The sequence below is a fragment of the Balaenoptera ricei genome, chromosome 11 (genome assembly GCF_028023285.1).
Source record: "Balaenoptera ricei isolate mBalRic1 chromosome 11, mBalRic1.hap2, whole genome shotgun sequence".
NCBI classification, from domain to species: domain Eukaryota; kingdom Metazoa; phylum Chordata; class Mammalia; order Artiodactyla; family Balaenopteridae; genus Balaenoptera; species Balaenoptera ricei.
In genome coordinates, this window is record NC_082649.1 from 29,690,074 (window position 1) to 29,709,729 (window position 19,656).

Consider the following 19,656-nt stretch of genomic DNA (forward strand, 5'->3'; position numbering starts at 1 on the left):
TCAGCATTTGAGAGGGTCTTCTGAGACTACCTCACCCTTGCTGGTGAGATACCACCCACCCAACAGCCTTTACAGGCTTGAGGTTTAAAATAAAATAAAACAATTAATAAATATCTCTGTCAGCCTGCTGAGTCGACCTTAGTGAGAGGTGGGGGTAGTTCTCACCGTCACGACCGCTAAATGTTTAGTAAGTCTCGCAGTTGTGAGGACCCATCCCCTGCTATTTCCCTCCATAAGAAGGTGGATCACAATCCTCCACAGCCTGTGATGCTGCATTTTTCTCTTCTCTTTTCTTCTTCCCTGTACCCACTTAGCCAGTTTCCAGGGAGATGTTCTCTTTTTTCTCTCTTATGATTGAAAACATTCGGTTGGTTTGATCCCATGCCTTGTCAATTACAGCACGTCCTCTCCACGGTCAACGTCATCCTCGGCAAACCCATTTTGAATACCTGGATGACGTCACAACAGCAAAAGACCAATCAGAGCTCACAGTTACTGCATTCAGTGGAAAGATTTTCCCGAGCCCTGCGGTCAGAAGATAGCACCATCTCCCAACCTAATGTTCAGATGAAGAGCATGGTCATAAAATCTGGCCATCCCAAATCCTACACACAGAGCTTTGTATTCTTAGACTCTGACCTCTGGGGCAATGTGACCATTAATGAATGCCAGCTGGAACACCTGCAACCAGATTCATTTATCGTCACCGTGGCTTTCCCAACTCTCAAAACCATCCTGGCCCAGGATGTTCCAGGAAAGACTTTTGCAAACAGCTTAGTGATGACAACCATTGTCAGCCAGAATATAACCACGCCATTCAGGATTTCGATGACTTTCAAAAACAACAACCCTTCGGGCGGGGTACCGAGGTGTGTCTTCTGGAACTTCAACCTCGCCAACCACACAGGGGGGTGGGACAGCAGTGGGTGTTATGTTAAAGAAGTCACCGAGGACAGTGTGTCCTGCAGCTGTGACCACCTCACATCATTCTCCATCCTCATGTCCCCTGATTCCCCAGATCCTGATTCTCTCCTGAAAATACTACTGGATATCATTTCCTACATTGGGCTGTGCTTTTCCATCTTGAGCTTGGCAGCCTGCCTTGCTGTGGAAGCCGTGGTGTGGAAATCAGTCACCAAGAACCGGACTTCCTCCATGCGCCACATCTGCATCGTGAACATTGCCGCCTCCCTTCTGGTCGCCGACGTCTGGTTCATCGTGGCCGCCGCCATCCACAACTACCGCTACCCACTCAACCAGACGGCCTGTGTGGCCGCCACCTTCTTCGTCCACTTCTCCTACCTCAGCGTCTTCTTCTGGATGCTGACTCTGGGCCTCATGCTTTTCTACCGCTTGGTTTTCATCCTGCATGACACGAGCAAGTCCATTCAGAAGGCTATTGCGTTTTCTCTCGGCTACGGTTGCCCTCTGGTCATCTCCGTCATCACGGTGGGGGCCACCCAGCCCCGGGAGGTCTACACGAGGAAAAATGCCTGTTGGCTCAACTGGGAGGATACCAAGGCCCTGCTGGCCTTCGTTATCCCAGCACTGATCATCGTGGTGGTCAACGTGACCATCACGGTCGTGGTCATCACCAAGATCCTGAGACCTTCCATCGGGGACAAGCCAAGCAAGCAGGAAAAAAGCAGCCTGTTCCAGATCACCAAGAGCATTGGGGTCCTCACACCACTCTTGGGGCTCACCTGGGGTTTCGGTCTCGCCACCGTGTTCCAGGGGAGCAATGCTGTGTTCCACGTTGTATTTACCCTCCTCAATGCCTTCCAGGTACGTTCTGCAGGGCAGCACTCTCAGGAAGGACCTATAATGATAGAAACACAAACAGGGGTAGGAACGGGGGAGGACTTTTGTTCATAGGAGGCCCTAGCCCTAAAGAACAGTAATGACAAGAACTCAATGAAATAGAAAGGGCACATTCCTCTGCTCCCATGGAACCTCATGCCTCTTATCACCTGAATTATAATTTAGTCGCATATGCACCTCTCTTCTAAATGCCCTGATAATGCAAATAGGAGGAAAGTCCCTTCCCTACACTGGATTTTGCTGTTTATCTAACATTATCTTGATGCCGTTTATTATCTCCTAAATGAAAATACCACCATTAAACCAAACAATCTCTCCAGTTAATTTCCACAAGCATTAAATGAGCTCTGCCTTGGTGAGGTCAGGGGCAGCATCTGTCTTATTTATCAGTACATTCCTAGTGCCTGCAAAGACCTTGGCACAGCCTAGGTGCTCGGTAACCATTTGGCAAATGAAATGAATGCTCTGTACCACATAATGGGTTCTCAGGAAACATTTTTCTGAAGGATGAAAGAATGAATGCTCTATGTAAGGTAGACATTTTGCTCCATTATGTGAAAATGAAAAAGACATTCTCTTTGCTCTCCAGCCGCAAGTAACTATAATACAAGCCACGTTGTTAGGAGGGCTTTAGCAGAGGTACAGACAACAAGCCTTTGGAGCACAAGGAAGGGGATGCTTAATTCTGATTCAACCAGTAGATCAGTGGTAGGCCTAGGTCCCCATGAGCTGGTGAGGATCCAGGGCATCTGGAGGTGATGTCAAGACATTGTCCTGCCAAGACCATGCAAATCCTAACTTCTGCTACTGGGTCCACAGCTCCAAACTCTAAGGCTCATGTCTAATGATGTTTATAATATGCCTTGACTAGAAGGGACTGATTATTCCACCTCATGCCCTATGTTCTCATCACAACTACATGAGGGCTACTGTAGACATAAGACGTATGTTTAATAACATAACCAGCAGGATCGCCAGTGCACAATTGGGTGGAAATAGGGAAATTGAAAGTATCCTTATGACATTATAACATCAAAGGTCCCTTGGTGTGGACCTACTACATCATTGTCATCTACTGGGCCATAAATGCAGATGTGGAAAGAGGTAGTACAAACTCTATGGCAGGTGAACAATACTTCCTATTTTGCTAGACTAGAATATGATTAATATAATTAATATGGTTAAAATGCACTTCTTCCCAATTCTTTTTTCAGGGATTATTCATTTTACTCTTTGGATGCCTCTGGGATCAGAAGGTAAGAACAGTGACAGTCATGATCCTAGAAAAGTCTAAATTGCAGTGACATGTTGAGTTGACAATGGCTTCTTTTAAATGATGCAGGTACAGGAAGCCTTGCTGAATAAGTTTTCACTGTCGAGATGGTCTTCACAGCACTCAAAGGTAAATACTTCCTTTGTAGAGACTTTCACAAACCCCTCTCTCTCCACTACCAATTATAACATAGATTATTCCACTGTGTTTGCTTCTTACCTGATTCTGCCTATTAAACGTAGTCATGGAACGGAACTAGCATTAAGATGCTGTCCCCACATCTTTAAATAGAAGTTACAAATAGCACAGATAATATCAACTGGAGGTTAAAACCAAATTTCAATGAGAAGCACTCTTCTGGGGAAACTCAAGGCCATAAAGAACAAAATTTGAAGAATAATGATGAATAGAATTATCTGTAGTTCATCTTGGAAAATAACTATTGCACTTAAATATATTTGTTTTCATATGTCAGAAGATAATAAACCCTATCAAACAGTAAAAAATGTATTTGGAAGCTATTTCCCTAATACCGGTGGTGATATTACAGTGTTTCAAAAGGTGGCTCCCCTGCTTAATTTGTCTGAAATAGAAATTCATGCTCATCCAGCCTCTCTCCTTAAAGTGAGATGAAAGATGCTGTCAGCGACCACTAGCAGGCAGCAAACGAATCATCCTACAGATCAAAACTGGGCCTTGGTCTAACACGTTTGCTTTGTAATTCTTTTTTTATTTTCTAGTCAACATCCCTAGGTTCATCTACTCCTGTATTTTCTATGAGTTCTCCAATATCAAGAAGATTTAACAATTTGTTTGGTAAAACAGGTACGTGCTGACCTCTAGATGTTTCCTGGGTTAACCTAAACATATTTGCCCTGGGGGGAATCTCACACCCCTACTGTCCCACTGCCCACTTCATGGCATTGACCCATAATGGCCTTATTTGGGGCAGAGGTTAAATACTTGCTTATATTTTCCCAAACAACCAAGAGGTTGGTACAGAGGGCAATTGCCTTCAACTTGTGGAGAGCTCTCCATAAAAACTGTATCCACCATAAAACTGGGAACTGTAAATTGCTGGCCTGGTCAAACACGGAGTTCTCTTCTATTCCTGTTATATAAGAATAGGTAGGTCATGTTTATGCGTTACAGTGCAGCGAAGAATATATTTAGAGAATCCTACCATAAGATCCCATGCTGTGAGTTTCATTTCCCTTTTTTTTCCCTTTTCTTTTTTTGGAGTGTGCTTCTTTTACACATCGACATTTATAAAACTGTGCATACATATGCGGGATCACCCAAGTTAGCTGTTCTATTAGGGGCATGGCGCAGTGAACATTTCCTCCTTGTATACATAAGATAAAGAATGTTAATGACTTTGGGCAGTGGGTCTCAGCTATTCTGGCAAGCTGAAACTCCTGTCCCATGTCACCACCACCTCCTCCCCTTTGGAAAATAGGCACCAGACTTCCTTTCAGCTCCTCAAAACTGAACAAATCTCACAAATGAAGAAATGTATCAAATGTATCAAAAGCCTTCCTGACTAAGGCTTTTCATATAAAGCAAATTCTGAGAATGCCTATTAATTATTGAAACTCTGGAGAACTTGGTGTTTTGAGCTTCATTTTGATGCATTACTCATGAAACTGGAGGACCTTCACTTTTGCTTGGACCTGTTGTGAAATGATCAAATCTCCAGGGTATGTTAGAACGATTCCCTTTGGCCAGCACCGTCCCTGGATCATGTTTACCATTTGCATGAAAGCAAGAACAGTGAAAACTCTATGAAACGATTCCACAGAATCAGAATTATGCAATATGTAAGGTCAATAAAATGTGTTCATTGTTTCTGAACCAGTCAGATCAAGAGTTGGGGTCTTGTTCCCAAGGTCCCGGGGCCTGAGAGCCCCGGCCATTGCCACTCAGCCTTTCAGGGTCATTAATGCAGATCCAGGTTGGCCTATTTGAGGGTTCCATAATCACTGTAACTTTGGTTTGTGTTGTCAGCAGCGACAAAGGGCCCCCCAGGCAATGATGGAAACCTTGTTAGCCGTGGCAGTCCGCCCATCTGATGGTAGGGTGGGCACTGTGTCGCTTCCCCTGCCCAACACACAGCCCCTACCGTCCCCGTGTTCAGTCCCCACCCCCCTGCTGACACGAGCCTGTGCAGTAGCTCGAGGGCCACCCACCCTGCTACGCCCACCCTCAGCACTTTTGTTGGCATTCTCTGACTCCTGCTGCTTTTTTGGTCCTGCCTTTTCTTCTGTGATTTTCTCTTTTCTTTCCTTTCCTCCCTTTCCCCGGCTCAGCCCCCAGGCCCCACCCAAGAACTTCCCAAAGTCACACCAACCCAAAGGGACCAGGGATATTCCCTCCCACGGATGCCCCCAGGCCAGTGCATGTGGTGGCATGCCAAGGGCTGCCCCTGTCGCAATCTCCCTGTCTTTTGTAGAAATCTGGCTGCTGGTATGATGTGAAATAGTTAGTGCTTGTCTTGTCGGCTGCCACGCATGCTTGAGAACAGCTTTGTTTGTTCTCCAGGACTTCTGGGTCTGGGGAGGAGGGCAGGCATGTGTTCCTATCCAGGCATGGCCTGAGCTTACCTGGCTCCTGGAGTAGAGCGCCCCCTGGGCGGTTAGCAGAGGTTCACACCCCAGTAATCATGAAGACTTGGCTTTCCCCTGAGCTGCTGTTCTGTTTTTCAGGAACATACAATGTTTCCACCCCGGAAATAACCAGCTCATCCCTGGAAAACACATCCAGTGCTTATTCATTGCTCAACTAAGAACAGGAAAATCCAGCCCATGGAACCTCTTGGGGAACAGTGGACATTCTCTGAAAAAGAGATCCTTTCCAAGCCATGGATAAAATGTTTTCTCCGCAGGCTTCTGGGAGCAGATGCTGAAGAGACTTTTTCATTAGGGAAGGGGCTTTCTTTTGTAAATACAGACTAAAAGGAATTGTTACATTTATGTTGCAGCCCTACCACCCTCACCCCTTGTGTGATACCGAATGTGTATAGTATTTAAGTGAAACTCAAGCCAACTTCTCTGTCTATATTGTAAAATAGAATTTCAGAGACATTTTTACTTTTCACACCCTGGGCCCAAAGATAAGCTTTGATTAAAATAATAAGTGAAAGGCTAGGACCTAGGAAATACTTCAGTGAATTCTAGGAAGGAAGGAAGGAAGGCAAGAAGAAAGGAAGAAAGAAGGGAGGGATGGAGGAAACTAGAAGGAAAAGAAAAAAATAGAGAAGAACAACATAAGGACCACATTTTAAGATTTCCGTGTTAATGACCTAATACAATTGCTTCTCGTGTGCTGCAACCCTGAAAATTCAAAAATGACTCCAAAATGGAAATCGAAAATTAGCCGTGGAGAAACTTCAATATCTTCCTGGTATTTCCTTAGTTAAGAGGGACCAAAAAAAACAAAGGCAATGAAAAACTTAGGGAGGAAATTATATCAAAGATGCTTTCAAGTGGATGATAATATTTACAAGAAATTCATAGAAGAAGACATGATTCTCCTGATGCTAAACACATACATATATGCTACTGTATGTTAAGGCTGGAGCTAAGTGGAATGAATAGACAGAGAAAGTGTGATGACCATGCTTTATTAGATCACAGCAGACCAACTGCTGATTACACTTTTATAGTTTAGCAGAAAAGCCTTATGTTTTGCTTTGTTCCACTTTTTGAAAGCAAAAAATATATTTTTTTATATCCATTCATTTCCAAATGTGATATATTGCACTGAAATACAGAACCCCCCTCAACTGTCATATATTTAACAGCTTTAACCAGGTACTTTTCTGTGCATGATAGAATAGATTTTAATGACCTTACAGCATTGTATATTATTATTGTAGTTACTGTGGATTTAGGGGCCCTGGGTGTGTTGTATAGCTCTCTATGTATTCTTTCAGTTCCTAATTTCCTAGACCAATATACATTAAGAGTTTTCTACTGTCTAATTTGTGTTTATTCCAACCACCTGGAAATCTTCTAGAAAGAAATTTTACAACCAGCTAGTCTGTGCTCCTGATGACACTTTACCTTGATGAACAGATGGTGAAGATTGTTTGTGAATTATGTGCATGTGTGTATTTTGCTTGTGTGTGTGCACTTCATAAAAATACAAAGATTACAATAGCATCCTTATCAAAGTTAACCATGTAATGCCGCGGAGCAATGAAGCCCCTGTGCCACAACTACTGAGCCCACGTGCCCTAGAGCTCATGCTCTGCAACAAGAGAAGCCACCGCAGTGAGAAGCCCGCGCACCGCAACGCAGAGTAGCCCCCACTCGCCGCAACTAGAGAAAGCCCGCGCGCAGCAACAAAGACCCAACGCGGCCATAAATAAATTAATTAATTAAAAAAAAATGTTAACCATGTACTGTAGCCACAGCAACCATACATTCCAAACCAGAGTCGGATCCCAGGGAGACAGTGAAACGGAATAAAAATGTGGGGCTTCTCTGAAAACGTGGGTTGTGTGGTCTTCATAAGGACAAATTTAAACGGGTCCAACCACCGGGAAGAAAGGCCAAAAAGAGTCCGAGATTCAGCAACCATTTATTTATTGAGGTTCGAAAGAGTATTCTGTAAATGTTTTTAACTCTTTAAAATCTCTTCCGTTTATTTTAAATTTTAAATTCTATTTTCATCTCTCTTTTCTTTATGGAGAGGGGGAGGTGAGACAGAAGTCCTAATGTTTCAAGGAAATGAACTCTTTTTTCATACATATTCACAAACGAGGCAGACATCTCCGCCCACATTTGCCTGCAAATTGTCACGTCATTATCCCAGCTGAATAGTTCATTATTTAAAGTCCCTAAAGGAAATGATTGTCAGGCTTAAAAATTTTCAGGGAATGATCAACTTTGGGCAGAGTTTGGTACTTAGAAGACAGACCCAGAGGTTAGGTTGGAGGATCAACTGAATTAGGTTTAGCTATTAGGGAAAGAACGGCTTTGCTGATTTGGTTTCTGAGGTTCCGTCAGTGAGGACTGAGGCAGGGTTAGACAGTCTGTTAGCATGGCCACGTTGATGTGATCGGCCAAGGAAAGCACAGCACACTGGAGGCTGTGGGTCTCATGTTCAAAACCACAAAGGGACAAGAAACACTGACCTTCCACCCACTTCTGTAGGGATCCTTTGGGAATCATTGTGTTTGACTTTGTGAAGGGGACCTCTGTAATGACAGGAACCTCCGGCAGGGCTCCCCAGGATGTGGATCTGGCTCTCTGCCCACGTTCATTAACATGGGGGGGGCGCGTTCACTTACCCCCAACACACACACACACACACACACACACACACACACACAGAGGTGTGCATGTACCTCCCACCTCTCCAGTCACAGCGCCGGATCCAAATTCCAGGAAAGCTATACAAACAAAACATTGGAGAAATACAATAAATGCTGGTTTTCTGCTCAGCTGCAAGACACATAGTTCAGCCACTGCTCTTTGCCAAGAAGATCCTAAAATAAGCAACAGAATTCAAAATTGTAAAGAAGAGTGGTCCGTGAATCTGTAAATTACATGAAAGCAGGAGCTGTGCTTGGCCCCAAGGTCACCAGTTCTCAATCAGCAACAATTCCGAGGCTTTTCACAGCAGATTTCCGAGGGAAGGGAGAACATGGGCTCTGGTTTTGATACAAAGTGAGATATGGGGTCAACTTCACTTGGAAAGTGGGCAATACTTCCCCACGTCCCTGAAATCTCTCAGTGTATAAAGTCGGTTCCATGGGCCAAAACCTTCTTGCATTAAAGGATGTTCTATTAAGTCAGTTTCTTGCAAAGGGATCTGTGCTAATGCTTCAGAGGTTGTGAGGTTGGAGCATTCACCAATGAGCAATGAATATAAACTACAGAAATATTCTAAGCCCAGTATAATATTCTAAGTCCAGTGTAACACATCATCTCTTGAATGAGTCATGTATCTGCCATCCTCCTCCCCATGCCTTATTGTTTACTTGGAGAAAGAGGTAAATACAGGTCCATGGGGATTTCAGGATATAGGTTGCTAAGGCCAGAAATTAAGAAACACTGTGGAAAGTCATAGCCCTTTGTGGTTTGTCTAGGGACCCTCAGAGAGGTTGGAAGACTGAAAAAAACAGTTTCATGGAGATGAGAAAGATTATAGCAACCAGCAAGAACAGAGGTGGGGGAAGGAGTTATTCTGAGGCGAGTGGAACAGAAAGTCACAACCATTTGAGAAGACAAAAGGAAACAAGTGTGGTCATAGAAATGCCATGTAGGTAGAATGCATTTTATTTGTGGCAGGTGAAGGAGATGTCAAATGGGGCTCTGCATCCCTAAGAGAAAGTCAATAACCCAGGCCAACAGTACTCTGAGTCCCTGAGTGTCCAAAATAAAGGAGGGGCTTTCAGTGGATCTGTCTCTCTCATGTATTTTTTGAACGTCAGTGAAAATAGTGTCTCATCATTTCAAAGATGTTAGCTTTGAAATGAGATGCTATAGGTTTCTAAATTATGACTTGGGATTTTCAGTCATGTCTTAATAGCATGCCAGCATACATCTCTGTGTCTTTTCTGTGCCTATAACAATAAAAATCTAACAAGATCAAGTGAAGTTTTCTTTATATAAATTGTCTGTGCTCTTGGAATAGGCTACTGCTGTTGTTTCAGGCTTCCCCACGTCCACCAGAATTTAATTCCATCTTCTCCAGTGAATGGTCACATCTATTCTCCAGGTATTGGGGCGAAGGTGAGGGGTGTCAGAAGTTCACAGCTGAGCTCAGTTGGCTGGCAGAGCTGATGTCTTTCCTCACACCATCCACACTCCCACTCAGCATGTGGAGTCCAGAAGCTTAAGAGGCTTTAAACAGGGGACCTGGAAGTAATGCTTTCAGGACCTGACTGTCTGGGAAACAAATAAACAAATGTCTGTTCTGACATTTAGATGTGGCTTGGTTGGAATTTTCATGGACAGCCAGAAACAGCCCCATGGGTTCTGTTAGCAATAGATATTTCTGCAACACGGTCCTGTATTTCCTGTATTCGTTTTCTACTGCTTTGTAACATATTACTGCAAACTTAGAAGCTGAAAACCACACCCATTTGTTATCCCATAGTTTCTGGGCATGGCTTAACCTGGTCCTCTGCTCAGGGTCTCATCAGGCTGAACTCAAGTTGTTGGCCAGGGCTGCGGTCTCATCTGAAAGCTGGGGTCCTCCTCCGAGCTCAGTGATTGCTTGGCAGAATTTTATTCTTTGTAGTTAATAGGACTGAGGTCCTTAGCTCCTGGAGGCATCCTATCATCCCCTGCCATGTGGTCTTCTCCCAATAAGGCAGTTTGCTTCTTCAAAGTCGACAGAAGAGCTTCTATGCTGCTTTGAATCTCTGTGACTTCTTCAGTCTCTGATCTCCAGACCCTCTTTTAAAGGACTCACCTGATTAGGTCTGGCCCACCCACGATAATCTCCCTTGAGATTAACTCAAAGCCAGGTGATTAGGGACCTTAATTACATCTGCCAAATTCCTTCACCTTTGCCCTGTGATGTAATCTACTCATGGGAGTGATATCTCATCAGAGTCACAGGTCCTGCTCTCAGTCCAGGGGAGAAGATGATACAAGCTATTTCTTCAGATTGTTTAAAAAAACAAAGTTAAGGATTTCCCTGGCGGCACAGCGGTTAAGAATCTGCCTGCCAATGCAGGCGACATGGGTTCGAGCCCTGGTCCGGGAAGATCCCACATGCCACGGAGCAACTAAAGCTATGAGCCACAAGTACTGAGCCTAGAGCCCGTGAGCCACAACTACTGAGCCTGCATGCCATAACTACTGAAGCCCGCGTGCCTAGAGCCCGTGCTCCACAGCAAGAGAAGCCACCGCAGTGAGAAGCCCATGCACCGCAACAAAGAGTAACCCCCGCTCGCCACAACTAGAGAAAGCCCAAGCACAGCAACGAAGACCCAACACAGCCAAAAATAAATTAATTAATTCTTAAAAAGTTAAGGACCCAGCACTGCTCTGTAGAATCTGTATGAGGCCTAAGTTGCAGATATGTGACCTGCAAACTTTCCTTTATCCATAAGTGTAATCACACTGAGAAGGGTCTCTCTGGCAGTATCAGTAATAAGGCTTGTGTGCTGCAAATATGTCAACGTTATTCTGTCTGCTGAATATGCAAATGTGACAGAAGGCACCCTTCCCAAGGGGATGGCTTCCAGCTGTGTGGAAATTCAGGGGAAGTGCCGCGTGGGAAAGCTTGATTTGTCCAGATGAAAAGAGGCACACAGCTCCGTAGCAGACAGCCTTCCCCACGTGGTGCGCGTCCGGTGTGGCAGGCAGAGTGAGCCCAGGAGCTCTAATGTACTCAGTCTAATGTACGTTTGACATTTAGGCCAACAGGGCAGAGATCTGAGCACACAGGTGCTGGCCTGTTCTCTAAGCTTTTGTTCATCTGACCTCTCACTCCTTAAAAACCAAGTCAAAATGCTCCTCCTATGCTGGGCACTTCTCATCCTTCAAGTTCCCCACCCCCAATGAAGTGCTGCCACCTGCGGCCCGTCCCTGGAACTGGAAAAGTTTTCATACCTCAGGAGACACATCCATCTCTCATGGGGTTAACCTGCCATCACATTCTTGCATGGGTCACAGCACTCTGTCTGGAATTTTCTGCTCTTTTGCCCTGATGTTTTCCTTTTCTTTTTTTTTTTTTTTTGTGCGTGTGGATATTTTTACATTTATTTTTTGGCTGCACCTCATGGCACGCAGGATCTTAGTTCCCCGACAAGGGATGGAACCCGTGCCCCCTGCACTGGAAACATGTTATGGTCCAGCCATAACCACTGGACCGCCAGGGAATTCCCTGCCCTGATGTTTTTCTTTGTAAGATAATGTATACATCATTTAGAAAGGAAGATGTTTACTTTTGTATTTTGAAGACCTTTCCCCCTGGCTTTATGAAGTTTATTCATATAAACAGGAAGAAAAGCATGCTTCCTACGAATACGTTATGTGAAAAGGAATGCAGCCGTCTTTGAACTATTCAGGAATTCTGGGAGGGCTGCACGGTCTGGTAGAATGATAAGTCACGTGTATCTTACATTTTTTAGGAGCCACTTTACAAGAAGTAAGTTGATAAAATGAATTGCAGTAATACATTTGACTTAACCCAACAGATCTAAAATCTTAGCATTTCAAGATGTAATTTATGTAAACTTCTTAATGAGATATTTTACATTCCTTTTTTTTAAAATACTAAGTGTTCACAATCTAGTGTGTGTTTTACACCACAAGTGCCCAGCACATTTCCAGGGCTAAGGAGCCACATGTATCTAGAAGCTACTACACCGGGAAACACATATTTAAAGCATAAATCAGAGATAAATGCGTTCTGCTATTCTGCTTCCTTTCTCTATTTGAACAGCAGGGTAGGAAAATGAATTAAAACAGGCCTGTACCACATCATCCGGGCTGGTCTTTGCAGAGATGCTTACACATATGGGAGGTGTAGGGGGCATAAATCCATAAGGCCCCAAAATACTTCTCTTCCATATAACTCCTGCCCCTCCAAGCTGGCCTGAAAGCCACACTGTTATAAACTGTCCTTGGAGATTACTGACAAGCACGGGGTATCGGCCCCAGAAAATTGCAGCCTCGCATTTTTCCCAGAAAGGAGGAAAGGCCGGGAGATACGCATCAGCCTTCTTTCTTGGAGGACGAGTTACTGTCTCATTGGTGTGGCGTAGCAGAAAGAACACGGCTCCCGGAACAGAAAGACACCTTTCCTCACTCCCCTGGGCCTCTCACTAAAGTTCTCTGGTCCTTGGTTTGCTCATCTGAAAAATAGGGATCATTCTAATTACCTCTCAAGGCTGTTGTCAGGCCCCAAAACCATAGTTTATAGGAACATGTTTTGGAAACTAAGTATCATGCAAATAATAGATTATTTCCATTATCTCTTTGACAGACAGAGAGAGGCTGACCACAGGGGAGCTTTGGGGAGGGGACAGTAAGCTCTGATGACCCTAGTGAGAGTCCAGGGGCATTCTAAGCCTGGGTGTCGAGGGTCATCAGGAGAGCCCTGAATTAGGATGGGTAGGGCACGCATCATCCGGTACCCATGAGGGAGTGAGATGGCACTCAACAAATGGTTGACTTTGAAGATTTCCTTCAAGCTAATCCAATATGTGACAAGATGATTTTTCTTAAGAGGCCCAAAGCACATATGTAGGTTGGCAGTCTTTGGACAATGTTGCCCCAAGACATGCCTTTACATTGACCTTCTGTGCTTCCCAAAAGGGTCCAGTGCCTCTTCTGGAGTCCCGGGCGTGACCCAGCCCCTGGCACACACAGCCCAGTGGGCATATATTGGGCCTCTGTTGCCCAACAGTGTAGGGAGGACCATCAGAGGCCCAGGCCTGCCCCACGACCCCAGGTGCCTTCAGAACCCTCCTGCAAGTGGGGACCCCCCGGAGCTCAACTTCCAGCTGTGACTACTCCAGGGCCCTTCGAGCTCAGGTCCCAGAGCATGAAAGTCTGGGGAAGTGGGAGAGCCTGTGATGTGTGGGTCCCCAGGGGAGGCCTGCTCTGAGCACTGTCTCCCCAGCTTCAAACGCACCCACGTGGCAGACTTCAGGCGCCCTTCCTTCCCGGAGAAGCAGCGTCGCTCACAGGCCACCTGTCCCTCTGGAGGTTCACCGCAAACCGTCCCTTATCTCTGCCGGTGTCAAGCAGTGGCCAAGAGGAGAGAATGGAATTGCCCCCTGGGCCAGGCCTGTGACATAGCCCCCCCACCCCAGTACCCCCATCCGTGGTACTGAAGGAGTGAGGTGACGATGAAGCCCCTGATTACTTCCCATTTACCAGCCTCACCACCCCACCTTTCCTTATGTCCGGGTAGACAGATGTCTAAGTTTATCCTCTGGCACATTCTAGAGAGGAAACAATTTTCATGACTCTATTCTTAGTGAATATGGAGCAGACAGAAAAAGAAAGAAGAAAAGATGGGCACGATTACAAAAGCCCGCCCTGTGCCAGACCCCTGTTATTTGTCTCCGAATACTATTTTCCCATGTGGGCTGTGTGTGGTCTACATACAGGCATCTTGTCTATTTTTAGAATAATGATCTAGACATCTATTCTTTCCGTTTCACCTGTAAACTTTGAGATGAAGAGCTGAAAGGTCACGAGTGTTCCCCCTGCAAGAATGGGCCAAGGATGGGGGTTACTCAAGTCCGTTCCCACTCCAGGGTTTTTATTTTTTAATGCAGAGCCAAGTCCCAAAGGAAGTATGCTGGTGACTATTAGAAACTAAATAGAACAAACCCAGGAGTCCAGAAAAAAAAAAAAAGGCTTTTTCTCAGCATGAAAAGAAACAGGAACTGATTGGGCAAGTCCTGGGCAGACTGCTGTCACAGCCCACTTCCCAGGATCCAGGGATGACTCCGGGCCCCGCCTTCTTGGGAACTAATTTTAATGGGTACCATCCTCGGTCCTCCATCCTGCCAAATAGCCCCAACCTCCAGCAGCGGTGGCAAGAGGCGTTTGGTTTTGATTAACCGAGGAAATTCGTACATCCCTTTACTGCTTTTCTGGAACTGTGAGCGCTTCCCATGCCCAGAGGCGCTCTGTTCACAGCTGTCCTGGTCAGGGCAGTCCTGACGGGATGGCCAGCTGGGCTGATGAGTGACAGTTGGCCTCCAAGCTCCGGCTCCTCCCCAGCAGCCCGCCAGCTTCTCCTGAGGCTTGATTGCCACCTGGTGGTCATTAGAGGAAGCGCCTCCCTGAGCCCCTTGACAGAACCTCAAAGGTGTGCAGCTACTGTGGACCCGCGGACGAGAGCCTGGAGGGCAGCGTGCGGAGGACAAATAACTCGAGACTGTGAACAGAATGGCAGAAACCAGGCACGAAAGAATCACTCTCTGTCCCCACCTCCTAACACTTCTATATCAATATTATGATCCTTGCAGGAGGAAAAGAAATGATGTAGAAAGAGATGCCAAGGTATGGGGAGAGCCAGCATTCCAGGCACATAGTTCCAGTAGGTGTGATGGGTTTACTGGCAGGTGTACATTTCTGCGAGATACTAGCCAGGATACCTCCCTCCTTCTGTTTTTTCTCCTTCCTCACGGGCAGAATCTTATTTATAGACCTAAAGGCAAAGCTAAAAGCAGCCCCAGAAATCACCCAGTCACCCCATTCCAGACAGGAGTGTGGAAGGTAGTTTGAGAAATAAAAATGGGTGCCTTCCATGCTTCACAGGACCTTCACACTTGCCCATCAATGCACCTTCAAGAGGATGAGCCAGGATGGTCTTATTCCCTTTTCTCATTCACCCACAGAAACCTACTGCTGGGCTGGGCTTTCATTTTCAATCTGTGTTGAATCCGCAGCTGTCCTAGGGCTAAGTGACACACCAGCCAGCAGCTGGTAAGTTTCTAGTCTAGTCTCCAGACACACGATGAAGAGGAGGCTGCAGGCTCTGCCAGCTGAAGTGTGATCCAAGAAGATTCAGGAGAAGTAAACAGTACCATTGCCGAAAGGGCTGGCCCTTAGGGCAGAGGGGCAAGCTGACCTGGCCTTGCATAAGAGGCAGATGACTTCTGACTGCAGGAGAGTGTCATATGCCTGGGATATTACTCATACCCTCAGGATAGCTCTCAGCCTTTCTCCCTTACATGGGACACCCCTCTAACAGAAAACAAAATCACAAGGAGAGATGAGGCTTAACATGTGCTAGGCTCCAGGAGAGGAACACAGCAAATGACATGAAATTTACCCTCCACTGAAAATGGCTGTTAACTATCTATGTTAACTAACATTTATTGAGTTCTTACCATGTGTTTGTGTCCTAGAATCTCATTTAAGCCTGACAACAACCCCTTCTAGGGTTGAGTAAATATTCTTTTTCTCTTTATTTTACAGATGAATAAACTAAGCACAGAGAGGGTAATCACTTGCCCAGGGTCACACAGTTCAAGAATGGTAGAGTCAGGTGTTGAATGCAGAATGTCTGACCTAGAATGTGTGCACGTCACCACCACACTCTGCCGCTTCCCTGGGATGCACGCAGACTCCCATGGCAGGGAGAGCTCTGAGCACAGAAAATGAGAGAGGGACAACATGGTGACAGAAAGGATGGAGAAGTTAAGGCATCTCCAACCTTAATCCTGCTTTTAATTTCATCTCAGGGCAGCCCAGAGCATAATGACCAGTGTTCTGGGCAAACATGGAACTACTTCCTTTTCTGGTCTCTGATGGAGCGTGAAAGGATGCCAGCTATGTTGCTTTATTGAAGGTAGAGTTGCTCCGCCATGGGAAATAGCTACATTGACCCTGGATGAAACCATGAAATGGAGCTTTTGACTTTGCCACATGTTGCCCTGTCAGTAACCGAACTCCTAAGTGTTCGTGGCCCACAGTCTGCCCTTACCTGTCTGGGGGAATCTATCAAAGCACCTCCATGCCATCCAGACATTTTTAGCCTGTGTCCCAGTGTTCTCAGGACCACATTAGCTGGCAGATATTTTAGGGCAATAATTAATTTTAATCCATCCACAAATAACTTACTTAAATTTCATAAAGGCCTCTCAGACACACCAACACAAAGGCATGTTAGCAATTTGGGGGCAGTTATGCCTTCTGGCTCTCTTCAAATTACATGCCATAGTGTAAATTACATAATGTAAATTATATTACATTACATGGCTAATATTTTGCAGTTCTACTTTGTTTCTTATATTTATCTCTTTCAGATTTCATAATAACTCTCAAATTAGAAGCCAATACTTGGAAATGATAAAAGATTTATCTAAAGACACAGATAATTAGAACCAATTAAATAAAAAAGAAAGTAGATCCCCCCATTAGCCAACTGGTCGACTCCCCAGAGGGAGAGTACCTGCCATTTTAATCTTTACTCTTCATGCAAAAGAGTTTCCATGGAGTTCCACTGACCAGTGGTACTATTTTTATTCTTGCCACAGACAGAGCAAGCATTCTCAGAATGCTGGATGCCATTTAGACACATAGGAGGAAAATACGATTTCCTAGGGATGATGTGTATTCCCGAGGCTGTGTCGGAACACAGGTGGACCAACTGACATTGGTCCTAATCAACTTGGCTACATCGTGATTTCCCGTGTGATGGGCAGACTGAAGCAGCAGCTGATTTGCTACTTGGATTATTTGAATTCTCGGCTTCAGTTTGCAGCATTAACACATTGTGTTGTTCGTTAGTGTTGACCGACAGCCGATTTGGTTGCGTAAAAGTGGTGGGGAAGAGCTTGTGTTCTAGAGCCAGACCTTGTGCTTTCCAATGGTCAGCCCAGCATGTCTTAGCTTTGTGACCTTGGGTAAAGTCTCTTGTGACTCTGTTTCCACAACACAAAAGGGGATAATAACTGGACAGGTCTAACAGATTATTGTGAAGAGTTGCTTCTTATAAAGCCCCCAGAAGAGTATCTGGCACACAGTGACTGTTGAATGAATTTAGCCAGGATTATTTCGTATCAAACCGTGTGTATGTGTTTAGAAATTATACACACACAGGAGAGAGAACCCAGATTTAGATACAATCTCTACTCAGGATCAAAATACATACACCCTCCACATTTTTGCATTTAATTCATCATTAGGAGTTTTTGAAAGTAACCCTGAAGATACTTGACATCCAATATTATCATTTTGCCAAGGTTTGACTTTAAAATCATGCCCATTATGAAGCCAGAAAGGAAGAATAAGTCACTGAGCAAATAAGGGAGGCTGATTAACTCACCAGCATATGCATCTCAATTCAAGTTTATAATCTTAATGTAATATAAGATTTTATTTAATCCTTAGACTCATCCCCGTTATTTCCTCTCTTTACAGATGAGCCAATTATGTGCTGCAGCAGTTGAGTCACTTAAAGATCTCTCTGTTACAAATAATGAAACCACAACTCAAACTAGTTGAAGCAGGCATGGACATTTATTAGCTCCTGTAACTGGGGAAGATACTGGATTGGTACACCTTCAGGCTCAGCTGGATTCAGGGGCTCAAACAATGCTCTCAGAGTTCTTTTTCTCCCTCTGTGGCTTTGTCTCCCTCTGTGTATTTATTTCATTCCAAGACAGATCTTCGAGGAAAGAAATGTATGGGGGCTATGAACCAGAAACTCAGATCTAAAAGGAAGAGAAACTCTTTTCTTCCCCATCAGTACATGTGTCTACAGCAGAGCAAGGAATTGTGATTGACTTAGCCTGAGTCATGTGCTGACCCCATAGAAACCATCTTAACCTTGAGGACTATGTTCTCTGTGAGCAACACAGATTCAAAATAATGGCCACTTAAAATTCAAGTTTATTTCTCTAGCCAAAAAAGCATGTAGGTAAGCAGTCCAAGACTGGTACGGCAGGCTCGGATCCACGTAGTTCTCAGGGATTCAGTTCTTCCTGTCTTTTTGTTCTCCCCTTCCCAGGGTACCACATAGCCCCACATGGCAGCATAAAGAACAGGGTGGGGGAAGCATGAGACATTTTCAGACTTTCAAACTACTCTGATTCAGCCCCACTACATAAGACCAAGGAATCCAAGTATCCGCATACAGAGAGGGCTTCCCAGTTTTTCACATTGCTCATCTAAATCCCAAATCCCACACTGCCTAAGGATGTGATATGCTTATTTCTCTATCCACCTCCCCATGACAGATGCCTACTCATCCATCAACACCTCAACTCCTCAAAAGAATAAAGTATTTGCTAATCCTCCTGGTATGATGGAGAACTTCAGGCTCAGAGAAAGGCTAAATACACTGTCTGGTCTATGATGAACCAGATTCCTAATCAATCATGCAATCAACAGGGATGACCATGCGTCATCAATGGAGATGAACCAAGATGGTGGGTATGGTGCTGGTGCTGAGAAATATGTTTTACCCTCAGCCTGGTACCTCCTCGTCATTGTTTTAGCAGTTTTCATTTCTAATACTAGATCAAAATTCTAAGTTACCCTTGAAATTTGGGCTTCTGCTTCCTTCAGAGAGAACTCAGGTGTACAGGAAATGTTGTGCTGTGTTTAGGATGGGGCCTCTCCTCTGAGCTGGACCAGATCTAAGCCAGGCATGGCCCAGAGCACATTTCCTTCTAATAAAACAAGAGAAAAACAATAGCAGCAACCACAGTGCCTGGAGCTCCCTTCTAAGGAAAGACACAGGGGTGTGGAGGGAACACCTTCTCCAAGCCCAGCCTTAAAGTCAGTTGTGGATTTGCAGGGCTGTGAAGCATGTAGAGAAGCAAAGCTGGAGGTTATTTCCAATTTGGTCTTTGGAGATGAAGACGGGCTGGATGTCCGGGTAGCTTCTCATCTACTCTGAAAATTAAACAGCACACTTTGCATATATTTTTAACTCTACCTTCTTATCCATAATCCCATTTTATTACTCTGTAACCCTGTAGATGTTAAAGTGGGCTGGGAGGAGGTAGTCAACTATTACTTCCGTTTGACAGATTAGGAAACAAAGACCAAGAGCATGAGTGATTTTACGACAATTGCAGAGCTGGTTAGATGGCCCATCCAGGCCTGCAGCCAGGGAGC

General features: G+C 45.0%; 1 protein-coding gene across 7 annotated transcripts in view; it reads left to right on the forward strand.

Annotated features, from left to right (window-relative positions):
* ADGRF5 (adhesion G protein-coupled receptor F5) overlaps nucleotides 1-7,588 on the forward strand; it is a 109,983-nt gene extending 102,395 nt beyond the window's left edge. For 6 of the 7 annotated variants that reach the window (XM_059938546.1, XM_059938547.1, XM_059938552.1 and 3 more), the window contains 5 exons: nucleotides 400-1,785; nucleotides 3,036-3,077; nucleotides 3,164-3,223; nucleotides 3,835-3,919; nucleotides 5,800-7,588. In XM_059938546.1, the coding sequence (XP_059794529.1) occupies nucleotides 400-1,785; nucleotides 3,036-3,077; nucleotides 3,164-3,223; nucleotides 3,835-3,919; nucleotides 5,800-5,879 (1,653 nt within the window). In that variant the 3' untranslated portion in view covers nucleotides 5,880-7,588. Of the gene's footprint in view, nucleotides 1-399; nucleotides 1,786-3,035; nucleotides 3,078-3,163; nucleotides 3,224-3,834; nucleotides 3,920-5,101; nucleotides 5,169-5,799 lie in introns of all 7 variants that reach the window. The other variant, XM_059938549.1, reaches the window with a different exon arrangement.
* The last annotated feature ends 12,068 nt before the right edge of the window (nucleotides 7,589-19,656 follow it).